Genomic DNA, 14213 nt, shown 5'->3' on the forward strand with positions numbered 1-14213 from the left:
TAGCATTATCACCTTTTCGTTAGGCTGCCAACCACACTGTGGACAACTTGCAAATGTTTTACATTCTGACTGTGAATGTGCGGGCAAAAATATTTTAACTATGGGTTTTACTTGTCTTTAACTGTAACCTGGAGTTTTTGCCTTCTCAAAAATAACCAACATTCAGGCAATTATTCAGATGCATTACAGCGTATTTTCTGTATGTATATTGTTTTGGCAACTATTTTTATATTTTTGCCATATTTCAAGCCCTCTTACTCCCCAGTACTTCTCATTAGACCATAACAGCTTCCATCATACTTTCCTTTAGAGATCAATTTTAGGCACTGGAGATTTCAGATTTCAGTAAATTTTTTTTCTTTTTCAAATACTGTTGCTTTTGAATATCTTTTTCCATGTAAAACCTGGGCTTCTTACGTGTTTCTGGATTTGAAAACATACCAGAAGAAAAAAAAACCCTGAATTCTGTCTGGATCTTCTGTGTCTTCTGAAATACCCTGTCTTACTGATGAGCGTGACAATGATAGGAATTGAATTAAGTTCCCATACAGTTGAGTTACCAAAGGTACAATGTCTTCCTTCTACGTAACTCTGGGTCATCCAGTCAGATGTTTATGCCTTTCACCCTACCTCTCAGACTCTTACATTTTGAGGGTTGTCTCTGCAGGTAGACCGAGGAGAGAAATCCCTTTTAATATCTGCTATTCTTTCATTACACTATGATCCTGAGATGTAAAAGAATCAGTCTGAATTAGATCTGGGACCCTTGTAGTCGACACCTGTATTCCCCGTCTCGTACCTGTGTTCAGAGTTCATGGGACTTGCCTGTCCAAGGCCTTCAAGAGGTACCCAAATGCTTGTGCCCATGGTTTTAGGAGCTGTGCTATAAAACTTGACCTGAAGTCCTCTGTGCCTCTGTTTCTGTAGCTTTCAGCTGCTTGCGTGGCATCTGTTGGACCTACTGGCTCTTTCTTCATGTGCATTTGTAAAGGGGTCTTGAGTTCCTTGCACCGTTGGGCTCCTTGGGCAATCAAAATACTTCTAACAAAGGAAAACATACAGACATGTCCAATTTCTGTTTTCCGATTGCCAGATTTCCTGCAACCAGTAGGGAACATGAAAGTGCTGGCGTTTTTTCTTGTGTTTTTATTGAATGGGATACTTAGATGTTTTGAACAAATTCAAAGCAAAATAAATTGCCATCCTTCAGAACTTGCTAAAACTACTTCATAGTTGCAGAACAGTCTTTTGAGATGGAACTGTGAAGCAGGGAACAAGAGCAGCAGTTATTTCAGCCAGCTTTCCTCCCGCCTTTATTTTTGTATGCTTGGGTCTCATTATTTCTCTTTTTGCTAATCACACTTCTGAAAAATGTGATGTTAGTATTTTTAATCACCATAACCATAATACAATTGTTGCATTCAGAATAGACAAAAATTCTCTGTTTTCTCTTATTATTTTCACTGGCAGAGGTTTTAATGCCCTTTCCTCAGCCGAACAGAAAACTAAAATTTTGAGTCTCAAACTGCATGTGTCTGGAAGGTGCTGTACCTTTCTAGACAAAAATGTGCTTAAAATTTAATTAGGATTGTAAAATACTGTTCACAGTCTTCATCAGGCAGACTGAGAAGCCTAATACAGTTCACAAAGACTTGGAATGGGGGGGTGAAGTGAAGAGGGAGAATGAGCATCCAAGCAAGGATGACTTGCTTTCAACATAACTGTTAAAAATTCTTATTATTTTAAACGTGAGAATGAGTAAGAGCTGATCAGATTTTCCAGCAGAATATTTTTCTATCAGGAAGTGACAATTTGTTTTTGAAAAAAACTAAATGACATCTTAAGACCTTTTTAGAACATAAGTTTATGTCAAGAAAGGAAGGATAATAAAGTTTTAAAAACCCCACAGTTAAATTAAAACAGTTTAACGTAGCATTGTACTTATTAGAATAAAAGGTTGGAAATGTAATGTTGAGCATCCGCATCTCTCTTACAGCTCAGTATATGAGTTGTATCAAAAAGTGAAAATACGCACAGGCATTCCCACGGGGTCTCCCATCTCGGGCAGCGTTGTGTCTGAACTGTGCACGGAAGGCAAACCGTAAAATACCAAATATGAGTATTTCTGAGGGTGCCAGCAGATGGGCTACCACGGCTGCCGCTCATTTGCTGTTAGCTACGTGCTTCTCACTACGGGAGGTGTTACCTTGGGCTGGACGTGATTACAACAGGTTTTAGCTCAGTTCCTGTAGCTTGGTTGAGAAGGCAGTGAATTCCAGCCGGCCGGGCTGTATCGTCCCACAGTGCTCAGGCTTGACTGCAGGAAGACATTTGACTATGGCATATGACATACAACTGCGTTAAGAGTAGTTTAAATAAAGTTGGATTGTTACGTTGTGTTGGTACCCTGTATTAGCAGAGTGGAGCTTGTAAATATTCTCTGGTCTGAATCTAAATCCAACATACTTGTTTCCAGTGCGGAAAACATTGAAGTATCTCTGGTTCTGTACATTTTGCTGCATTGAAGCGTGGCATGTGAAGATCTATGGTTGAAAATGGAGGTGTGTGTTGAAGGCTGTGACATAAACGGTTAGAGCAGACGGTTGCAAAGTCAAAGTTACGGTTCTACAAAACACTTCTGCTTTGAATTTTGAAGCTTTCTAAAATTCTTTAAGTTTTTATGGTATTTTAACAATTCTGTAATTTAACGGCTGCTTTAAACATTTATGCCTCTACTTTCTTAGTTTGAGGATTCCATTGTCTATTTAAATACCTGAAAAAGTACAAGAGGCTTTACTGTGAAGTGTAACATTTCCTTCTTTTAAGGTCTGTATGTCACTGCAAGTACTTGTGCTACCCCTGTGTGGGCCATTTACTTGCATTTTATAGGCTTGCTGTGCTAGCTTCTGCATGAAGGGTGTTAAAAAATACTTAGACACCTACTATTACAGTTTATGTTTTGATTGAAACAGTTAAAATTTTCCACTGATTTTGCAGTACAGGTGTAACTCTGTTAAATTTCATCCTTTCTAGGGTGAAGTTGTGGAATTCCTTGATGAGCTGTTAGAAGTGGAGGAAAAGAAGGAATCCTGATGAGTGAAATGACCACAAAGTATTCTACAAAAGTGAAGACTCACCATTGCTCCTTCCTATTGTTTTTGGTCACCTGTAGTTCCAGTTAGATATACCTCAAAGCTGCTCCTTTAAGCTCCACCGTACATCACAAGATCCACTCCTGAACGATCACTTCCATGCTGCACTGACTCTCTGTGGGCATGGCTTTTCACTGTGCATTTCCAGAATTGGTGCATAGGGGTTTCCCTCTTGAGCTTTCTTTCCTTTACAGAAACACAACAAAACAGACTATTTGTATTTTCTGGGCTAACACTAAGGTTCCTCATTTCAGTGCTGTTCTACTAAGTTATAACAGTACAGCTAAATTCCGAAGAACTTTTGTGAGATTTCGTGAGAGAAATTCCGAAGAATTTTTGTGAGAACTGATGAAACAGTTCCTCTAGCCTTTCTGAGCTATGTATTGTATTATTTATATATGTCTTTTTCTATGATGATGAATAAAGTGATACTCCATCCCATGTTAAGGTACATTTAAATAGCTGAAATAAGGTGATTAACAAAGCACAACTAGTGATCTTGCAAAAATTGCTTAAAGAATTCTGTAAGCAGTATTGATCTTTCTTAAAAACTAAATTAAACTCTGTGATGTGAAACTGAGGTCACTTAGAACTGGATAATAAATAATTCCTTCTTCCTACCAATTCTTACTCTTTCTGTTGGAACAACTTGTGTTTCCTGTGTGAGGTAGGGCCAATCTTGTATAAAATAAGGATGGTCGATGTATTTAGTATTCTCTTCTGTGGAAAACACTTTGCATGTTTTTTTTCAGTCTGGTGGGACTGTCTGCATAGTTTTCATCCAAAAGTAAGTACAGGTGGACACTGAGGCAATTTTAAGTGAAATCATGAAAAATAATATTTGCATGTGAATTCCTGACATTGTTATTAACTATGTGGCTGAGCCCAACACAGAAATACTTTGAAGGCCCCAAACCCACTGTGTTAGAGGTGAGTAGTGAATTAGTGCACAAGACTACTGAAGAGGCCTCTTTTGTCCTTCTGCTTTCCAAATAACTTTGTCTTTGATACGCTAGCTTTTGAATGCAGAAATCCTGCCATGAAAGGGCATGGAGCTGGTTGAGGGTGGATGTATCCATCTCCATCGCCTTCATTGTACCACATTTTTAGTTTATTCTTTCCTTGTCACCGTTTACCAAAGTGACTTGGGAGCTCTGCCAAGCCCAAGGACCATTGCCTGGCGCTGTGTTTCTGTGGTGCCCTAGCTCTTGCGCACTCTCTGTAGGTTCTGCAGTGTGAAACCTTAAAGACTTCCGAGAGAGGTGCCTATAATTCAAGTTATAGGGCCTGAGGTTTGCCATAACGCTACATCTTGTGTGGAGATAACGTGTGCATGAAGCTCCTGATCAGAGTTTGCCTGTTGGTGAAGCAGGTAGCGTAGACGACAGTAGGTACGAGACAACAGAAAATCACTTGCAGGATCTCTGTGGTTTGCCACCCAGAATTATTTCTTCCCAGTTAAAAGAACTCCCTTCCCCTCTCCAGCACTAATTGTCAGAGGTTGCTATAATCTTTTTTAAAGAACAAAGTATGTGGTAAAATTACCGCAATATTTTCATTCCACCAGTAAAACACTGAGCACCAGAGTTAACCTGTTTTGTGATTCATTTGACTTCAATGGGTTACGCTGGGGATACATTTAGTGCCCATGAGCCCTGATTTTTCCTCTTCATCAAACAGTTATTCAACCATTGTAGGTCTCTCGGGTATTATCCATTTTCTGGTAAGCTTGTGATTCTGTCTTTAAGGCTTCCTTAGCTGATCTCTTTTCATGTTCAGTCATTTCCTCAGCTCTCAACCTTACAGCTAAAAGCCCCTTGCCATTGTGCCTTCTCGAGTGGGGATTTCATGATTTACTAAGATGTCCATTAGCCAATGATTTATTTTTCTTAAGCCTACGTTAAGAAAGTCTGATGTCCTTTACCATTCCATTTAACGTGAGGAGGCAACTGATACTCTTGCGGCCTCCTGAAATGGCACTCTGATCCCTTTTTAATTTTGTTCAAGTGTCTGTGGATTTTTTCTGGCTTTCTTAATTTCCACTACATATGGTCCCAAGCCAGTTCAATCTTAATAAGTACAAGTAGTTCTCAAACCCTTGTTCTTTTCTAATGAGAAATAGCTCCTCTTCCAGTTCTTCTGTATTTATTGTGGCTTTTTTCAGCATTCTCAGGTTCTTTTAACTGATTTTTCTTTTGCTGCTGCTATTGTTAAATGCCAACATTTACATGTGACTGCAATAAATTAGTGTCTTTTCTTCCACTTCTCTGATCCTGCCAGCTCTTCTTGGGAGGCTGTGGGAATATGGTTCTTGCCTCCCTTCTGCCACCCCAAATTCTTGCAGTTGTGAGTTGTCTGCCTCAGATGTTAGCAGCTTCTGCCTAACCCGATGTTGTCTCCATTTCTTTTTTTGACAAAGCTGACAGTATGATGCTGATGCTCAGGGAAGCGTCGTTTTGTTGAAGCCACCGCGTTCGTGCGACTGACCTCAACGCAGCATTGGTACCATGTGTCTGCTGACCCTGGAGATGACCTCGGTGGTAGTATTGCCTGTTGTAGAGCTGTACAATGACACTTTTTAATAATTGCTCACATTTCTCATAGCAAAGCCGGCTATTTGGGTAGCTGCTGTTGGCCTCTGCTCCTCCGTTGCCCACAAGCAACGGTGAACAGTGGGTGAAGTCCATTTTCTGGCAGATGGCTCGCACGAGGGTCAGCACGCAATGTAAGTCCTTTGCTCCATCTCTTGTTGGATGGGGTCCTGCGTGATGGGGAGCTGCTTGAAAGCTGAAGATTAACCTGAGTCACAAACACCGGCACACTGAAATGGCTGTTTGGTTATGTGAAACACACGACTGCTGGCGGTCAGGACGATCTTTCTTCTGTAAGAACCAAAGCTTGGGCAAGGGAAGAGGTTCACAGGTTGGAAATCAGTGTGTCTGACAGACTGTGCTCAGTATGTAATCTTTTTCAAATTAATACCTGCTCTTAGTGATAGTAATTCTTCATGTAGTACCGGCTTCTTGCTAATTCATCCTCATAAATAGTAATATTCATTTAAAAAGGAAGAAGGGTGGTAGTGATTTTTCTCCTCGAAGTTTGATTATCTTCCCATGAAACAGCATCACAGGCTCCATAGTTCTGTGTCTCGGTGATTCCGATAGCCAATAAAATCAGCTACGAAAAACAAATACTTTTAGAATGATCAGTTCTGGCAAATTCAACAGGAATTCAAATGTCCTGCTGGGCCCTCTCATTCACCGTAGCGATTCTGCAAGCAGACCTTCATTACTTCTGTTGACAAAGCATGAGCCAAAAGCAAATTCAAATTGCTCCATTTTCCAGAATTTTACTGCTTTGGAATGCTAAAATATAAACCCAGAAGTTAGTCGGATGCTGTTCTCTATTCACCTGGAAAGCCCGGCCGACCAAGGAGGTGGCATTTCTTCATACTTGCCCGAGTAAGTTCAAGCTAGAGTTAAAGGTGGGACTCCTCAAGACAAGGTATTCCCTGAAAAATCCTGTAGCATGACCTGCTTTAAGAAGCTTTTTCTCAATAGACTGTTGCCGTTAATACCCGCTGCCTATCTTCACATCCTTTACGGTGAATCATGGGTCGGTGTTGATAATGAAGGCAGGCTTAGAAAATCTTTCAACTTCTAGAGAGTCTTCATGAAAAATGGTTTAAATAGCATGCAAATTTTACAGCTCTGAAAATGGAGTTGTGATTAGACAAAGATTTGTTGGATTATAAAAGGACAAGTGTTTATTATGGCTGGTACTGAGAATAAACAGTTGCCTGCATATGCCAGCTACTATGGAAATATGTTTTTAAGTTCTAATGTGAGCTGTAAACCAAAGCTACTTCAGTTAAAAAAATTCAATACTTAAACTGTGGGGAGAAGTAGTCGGTGCCAGAGAAAACATTCCCATTTAATAATGTTTGAACATAGAGCTGTGATGCAGTTTGTAGCAAGGCAGTGAGAAAAACCCACAACTAATCCTTCATTGCAGCTGTCTGAACTTTTGGTTGTCTGCCATACTTTAAACAGCGACTTCTTTTTTCTGGTGACTCAAGACTTGAATGACCTAGTGTGGAGAGTTTAAGCTATATACAAAAAAGAAGTTAAGTAAGAAATAGCCAAAGTAAGTTGGGTTGCACACCCCAGCAAATCAGGGGTTTGTATCCTAAGTCCTCTTCAGTGCCTAGGAAAAAATATTAAAATAAATAGATACCTTTTTATTTATTTATTTTTGGCAAGGAAATATTCAGCGGTTTAGACACACAGCTCTCCTCCCTCCCCTCTTTCTCTCCTTAGAGTACCAATGATACATGGAAACTAAATTCTGTAGAGAGTTCTGAATTTTTAAGTTTATAAATGCTAACCTTTTTCTGTAGAAAAACTTTCTAAGTTTTCTTTGATTATTTTTAACTTTTTCTTCCCTTTAATGTATCTCATGGGCAGGCCTTTTAAGTGGCATGAAGTAACAAATGTGCTTTTTTCCTGATTAATTCTTTTGCAAAGTAATGGAACTTGCTTACTTCCAAGTGGAAATACGGGGGTCAGAGGTGTAACTTTATGTGACTCCTAACTTTAAGAAAAAAATTGGGGCTTTCTGCCTTTGCCCCATTCTCACTATGACTTATCTGAAAAGGGATTAAACATTTAAGTATTATCTTGAGCTGGCGGTAACCCTGTAATTGGACAAATCTTAAAACTATCTAATCATTTCTTGTTACGACTAATTTTTAAAATGGTCATTCACAGCTACACATTCTGATCTTTCACAGCTGCGTATTATGTTGTAGCTTTGCGTTACAAATTATTGGGTATAAAAACCCCACGAATTCTTTTCACTGAAGAAAAAAATCAATCTGTGCTGGCTTCAATGCCCGTGGCCCCAAATCCCCAACGTAAGCGCTTTGGAGGTACACCATGCAGTAGGGCAGCGCAGCACACTAAACCATATATTGTCATCCAGCTGGCAAATGCAAGGACAAGCACAGAAATTGAGGGGATTTCAGCCTGAGGACTTTCTGAATACCTAAAATCCATGATCCCAGTGTTTCTGCACCAAGGGGAGCAAACACCTTTTGGTTGCAAGGGCTTGAACCCCCAAACCCTACCAGTAGCTTCCGCGCTGCGCCCCAGCGCATCGCTTCTCAGCCTGCAAAGTCTTACAGGGCTCTGCCCAGACGCAGCAGCACGGGATCTGTACGCAGGGGGTGGTTGTTCCTAAAGGAAAGGAGGGGAAAGGAAGATTGTATCTCCATCGTAACGCCCGTGAGCCGATTCTGGCCAGCCTGTTGTAATACGTGGCTTCCCTAGCAGAGGACGATACATGATTTTTATCACAGAGCAGCAGATCAGTCGCTTAATGACTGGATGTCACCATCCGATATTTCCCCCTTTCCTTTTTCCTTCCCTAATTTCAACCCACAGCCGACACTTTCAGCTCTTAATTCCTGTAATAAGGAACTCATCCCCTACTGTATTTTGACCTTAGCATCTTCAGATTTTGTACTTACTGTACTATATTTATTGTTTGCCATCTCTACTGTCTTTGATTAGCCAAGTTTTGCACAAAAAAGGAGGTCTAAGTCAAATCTACCATTCATGGGCTGTTTACCCCCATCTGTTTATTAGTCTTCCCAAACTCCCTGAATCATTCTGGTAAAGTCGAAACCGTGAGTACAAACAGATGCTGCTGCGAAAGGGGGTAGATGGTCTTCTGAAGGAGAGCCAGGCTGGCAGCCTAAGCTGAACATTTTTTCAGCTAATTTTTTTTATATCAAAGTGTCTTCTACAAGAATTATCCAAGTGTCAGACCTATCTTTTCTCCATAAACATGTGGGCAAGCTGGATGATTTGCACAAGAACTCACACAGGCACTTTCTTTCCCCTTTTTTTGTAACTTGATTTTTATTTAAATACCTCCAAAGCATTATGTTAACGTACATTTTCTTCTGGTTCATGAATAACAAGTATTTCTAAGTCTCAAATAAGATCCCTGTACGATTTGTATTTGTAATTATATTTTGAGTCTCACTTTCACATGTCCAGTTCCTGAGCCAAATAGTATTGACTTTTCATTTTGAATGATGCTACACAGGACTGTAACACATACTTGTACCTTTCAGTTAAACAGTATTTTTAATGGCTGTTTCTGTGTTTATTTTTCTGCATATTTCCTTGAGATTACAGAAGGGATGTTTTAGTTGAGTTAACAGTCTCCATAAAGTTGCTTAGTGCGAAATCCATTGTTCTGTTTTGTTTTTTTTTTAAAACGTTACTGCATAAAAAAATAGTTTACAACAGAAATTCTGGGTTATTTCATAGTCTAGAATGCATTAAAAGCATAAAGTCATGCATATGTCAGAGAACACAATATTTACAAATCTGTACAGTTTCTGTCCTTCTTTATTTACTGTGGCTCTTGCCAGGCAGTTAGGTTCACCTCTTACCACTCTGAGGTCAAATTCTCCAAGATAACATATACGTATAGCTGTCATCTAAAGATGCTTTGTTTTCCTTACCAGGACTGAGATCGATGGCCGTATGTACGACGGCCCCAATTCTGCACTCCGTTTCCTAAAGTCTGCCCTCCGTGGAGTTAGGGACGGTTACCGCCGTGACTCAAGGGTGAGCTCCACCCGGTCACCTTTCCTTACTCCAGCGCGGTGATGTGTTGAACTACTGGCCTATTTTGGCTAAGGCTGTAAAACAGAGTGGCAGGTGAATTGATTTCTGACCTGCAGATTATTCACAGTTGCCAGTCTTTCTCCTGTTCATTCGGAAAGGTAAGGAAGAGTATTTCATACTAAACTCACCAGAACTGTGTTAAGGGATTCTAGAAAGCATCCTCCCCTCTCTCCCTGCTTATTTTCACAACTGTTGGAAATGGAACATGGAAAAGCCCCTGTGTTTTCACACCAACACCTAGTCTAAAAGCCAAGTGTTTGCATGTTATCAACCGGATGCGATTTCTCTCTTTCCCAGGTTTGCTTTATCTTTAAAACCACAATAAGCAGCATTCAAAGTGGATACCCATCTCCCACAGCCAGTGTCCACCCCAGACAGCCCTCCAGCTGGTGGAAGAGCAGAATGGCGAAAATGAGTCTTTCCGCAGAGTTCATGTGGCAGAAGTATTATACATGGCTTCAGTTGCCAGAGGTACTACTGGCTGCGAATTAAAATTCAGTATCTTGGTCAGTCGGTATCGTGTTCCGAAAAGCAGCCGACTTTATCTAGAGTTCCCCTGGGAAGTGCTTCGGCACTGTTTGGCTCTGTAATAAGAGGCTATTCATCATAACACCTGGCACGAAAGGTGCTCTGACTCCTCTCCTGCTGATACTCCAGGAAGAATGGCACTTACAGTATTCTCTGAATTCCAGGGAGACATCACGATTTTTACAAACAGATTAGTATAAGAATGGCACTTCTTCCCTAAGGCTAAAAGAACACCTTCCAGAAAAATAGCGTAATGATCCAACATTTGTGGCTTGTTAAATTCACAACGTTGAAGAAAAGTACCTTAGTAATCATTGCAATACTATCCATTAAAATATGGTAGCAAATAGTTTTTTCTTTTTAAGACATGTCAGGTAATAATTTGTTACGGTGGTTTACCCTGACCAGCTTGGGCAGGTTCTAAAAAAGGAACAAACACCAAATGTGTGGTTGCTCCAAAAACATCTTTCTTCCCTCCTTCCCTCCTTCTTTCCCTCTTCCGCTGAGAATAGACCAAGATGGCCTGACCAGCCCTGCCATTACATTATAACCAGGTAACACAGAAATTAATCAATTAATTTATTATTAATAGAGGCAAAATGTAAAAGCGGAACAAATTGTAGATGTACTACCAAGCACGCTGTGTCCTGCTGATGTCTCCAAAAGACCCTTGTGATAAAAACATACAGATTCTTCAGCTCTGAAAGGTCGAATATGCTAAACTGAGATTTCAAAAGGACGAAATCTCTTCTGTCTTCTATGTTCTTTTAGCATTCTTTTTTTTTTCTTCTGCTTTCTGCACTGCTGGATTTTAGCATCCATGAGTCATGTGATCCTTCTAGCATCAATTTGTTTTTCTTCCGATTTCTAGCATCTCTGCCAAAAGACCCCTGCTTAGACTTTCTGCATTTCGATGTGCTGCTGGTGGTAGTGGTGGTAGCAATGATGTCTAGGTTGACACCTTCCATTTAGTTTATAGACAGAATTTTTCTGCTGCCGTTTTTTGAAAAACCACACAGCCAGTACAGCTGCAACCAGTAACAAGCAGAGAAGAATCACAATTACTGCTATGATAGCACCTTTACTGGACTTGGAGCAATCCTCTCCCTCGCACGGCTCGGAAGTGGGGACGGGCTTTTCTCCAAGGCCCTGGGTGAGATTCTCTTGCTCAGCTAATTCCTGGGATGACGTGTCAGTAACGATATCTGGAGCTGGTGCAGTGGTTGCTACCTGTGCTGGGTAGGTGGTTGTTTCTTTTGGTTCTGCATATGGAGTGTGATCAGAGGGGCTGGCCATCACAGAGGTTTCTGACGTCGACGTTTTTAAGCTGGTTATGTCAAACAGCATCGTTGTACCGGGCTCCTGAGTCACAGTTTCCAGAGATGTGGTTGGGTGGCCCCATGCGGCATCATCGTAACCTCCGCTCACGCTTAAGTTCTCCAGACCGCTGACTGATGTAAGTGGTACCGATGTCTCTTTGGCCCCTTCGTCATCTATCCCCGTTGTTGCTGCCACAATCTGTGTTAAGCTTTCCTCTGGAGCTGGGCTGCCGTTGCCCGATTTTCTTACTTCAACATGATTCGGCTGGTCAGTTGTGAGGACGACGTCATCTTCTGTTCCCATCGAACCATCAACTTTATCCCCCTCCTCTTCATCATCTTCCACCACTTCTTGTGTTACCGGGTAGCCATCTAACCACGACTCATCAGTGATGGCAATGGCATCTATCTCTGCCTTTGTGTCGTTAGTTGTGAGAATGGGTCCAATGGGGAAATCCTCACTGTCATAAAACATTTTGGCACCAGGTTCATCATAGGCTGTCTTCACTCCGATGTGGTTATCGCCTTCAGAAAACTGCGCTTTAGTGGAATCATCTGTCTCTTTCTCTGATTCAGGCTCACTGAAAGCCTCTGATGGAAACCAAAACAAGTTTTTTTGGCTTAGGAGTGACACGGGGGACTCCGTTGGTGCCCTGCTTCCTTTTTCAGAAGTGTCTGTGCCCTGAGTAACGTCGTTGGTACTTCCACTTCTTCCTTCCTCTGAACTTTTGCTGAAGGAAAGCTGTTCTTGCTCCTGCTCGATTTCCTCTTTGCCGTTGGCATGTTCATTCTCAACAATAGGTATCGATCTGTCATCAGGAAAGTTATCTTCATAGTCAATGTGTGCCTCAGTTTCATCTAAAAAAAACCCCACAAAAGCCAACATTTAATTTCTCCAGAAAAGCACTGGGATCATTTGTTACAAGAAGCCAAGAAGAAAGGTACAATGGGGAGTGACTTTGAGACAGTATTTTTCATTCAGTGTTATTGTTTATTTGAAGAGGGGATGGTCCACCATAAGCTGATGGTCAGTATCAAGTTTTAAAAAAAAATCAGGATAGGCATCAATGCTAACTGCTAATATCTTATCTTTCCAAATTTAAATTGTATATAAATAACTTAGAGGAATTCCTTCGATTGCTTATTGTTTTCTCAAACCTTTGCTCTCCCTAACATGACTCTTTTTGCCAGACTTGAGAAAAATTTTCATCATTTTCAAGCAAGAGATGGGTGTGAAGAGGAACGTATAGCAAAAAGTAATCAAATACTAATTGGACTTAAAAAACCCTGGAAGGTTTACAGCAACTTCATCCCTTTTGAGCTAGCTGATTTTAAAGGATTATATTCAGTACCTTATGTTCAATTTTTTTATCATTATACTACTTTCCTAAATGACCTTGGTGTTGCAGTGCTTCGACAGCTGGGGCCAGGTGAGCTGAATGGTATTTCTTATTCCCTGAGAGCTCTCCAGAGCTGCCCGAGGAAGACCTCACCACCGAAGGTGATGCTGAGTTCTGCTCATCTCAAGAAAGCAAGATGCACCCATGACTGCAAGGATAGAAAACGCTGTCTCCAACACTTGAAGCCTAACACCTAGGTATCAAGACAGTACTGTCTGTAATCAACTCTCAGGCTTCCAATTTTAAGAAACTAAATGTTACCAAAAAGAAAAGAGAGGAAAAAAAAAAAGAAAAACAAACAACACCAAAAAACCCCAAAACAAAACAGGAAAAAAAAATAAATAAATCTGAGTGCAACAGAAGGGCGGATTGATCACAGAGTTTGAGTTTGATTTAGAAATACTCCCCATGCCTCAACAAACCCGCCACTCAGAGCAAAACAGACTTGACTCAAAGCATGAAACTAAATGTTTGAATTTGAATGAAATAATGCATTGTAATTTATATTTCTTCCACTCTTCTAAAACCTTAGCTCAATGAAAAATTTTCCAAACTAGACAGGGTGGTTGATTTTCAGCTCACACAAGTTTTAGTCCATAGAAAGTTGATGTCATTGCTGAGATTTATGCTGGCATTAAAAGTCCTAGAAAATAGTGCCTTGGGATATGGAAAATAAAACAAAATGAATCATGGTGAGAACTTTTCTTTTTAAGAGAGTGTTTAGTCTTTTGTGAAGACAGTGAAGCAATAGACCTGGCATGACATGGGAAACCAGAAATTAGTAGGAGAGCTGTATTACAAATCAATGCATTCATGAAGCCTTATCTTCTTTTGCCTTTTTATACTCAACCAACTTTGAACCACATTTTCATCTGGGGCCCACCTCAATTTCCGAGTGAGTCACATTCTCCTTGGAGACTGCTTCCCAGACTTCTGGCAGAGCCATATTTGGTCTACTCTTAAGAAAGATTAGAAATATTGTCAAAGCAGTCTGACCAAAAACACTTAGTGGTGATACAGCTCACACCAGCTTACTTTTTTGCCAGAACAGCTTAAGCCAGGTGCCAGAACAGAATGAGTATTAGCAAAAGGTATTTTTCTTGGAAGAGC

At 40.6% G+C, this 14213-nt stretch overlaps 2 protein-coding genes across 2 annotated transcripts in view; one reads left to right on the plus strand and one right to left on the minus strand.

The window, feature by feature from the left end:
- The window catches only part of CRTAP (cartilage associated protein), a 17189-nt gene extending 13727 nt beyond the window's left edge, over positions 1-3462 (plus strand). The window contains exon 6 of the mRNA XM_009695562.1: positions 3034-3462. Coding sequence (XP_009693864.1) covers positions 3034-3093 — 60 coding nt within the window. The 3' untranslated portion in view covers positions 3094-3462. The remainder of the gene's footprint in view (positions 1-3033) is intronic.
- Positions 3463-11278: 7816 nt separating this feature from the next.
- The window catches only part of SUSD5 (sushi domain containing 5), a 40699-nt gene continuing 37764 nt past the window's right edge, over positions 11279-14213 (minus strand). Inside the window, exon 5 of the mRNA XM_009695563.1 lies at positions 11279-12561. Coding sequence (XP_009693865.1) covers positions 11279-12561 — 1283 coding nt within the window. The remainder of the gene's footprint in view (positions 12562-14213) is intronic.

Source organism: Cariama cristata, unplaced genomic scaffold (genome assembly GCF_000690535.1).
Source record: "Cariama cristata isolate BGI_N322 unplaced genomic scaffold, ASM69053v1 scaffold7512, whole genome shotgun sequence".
Taxonomy (NCBI): Eukaryota; Metazoa; Chordata; class Aves; order Cariamiformes; family Cariamidae; genus Cariama; species Cariama cristata.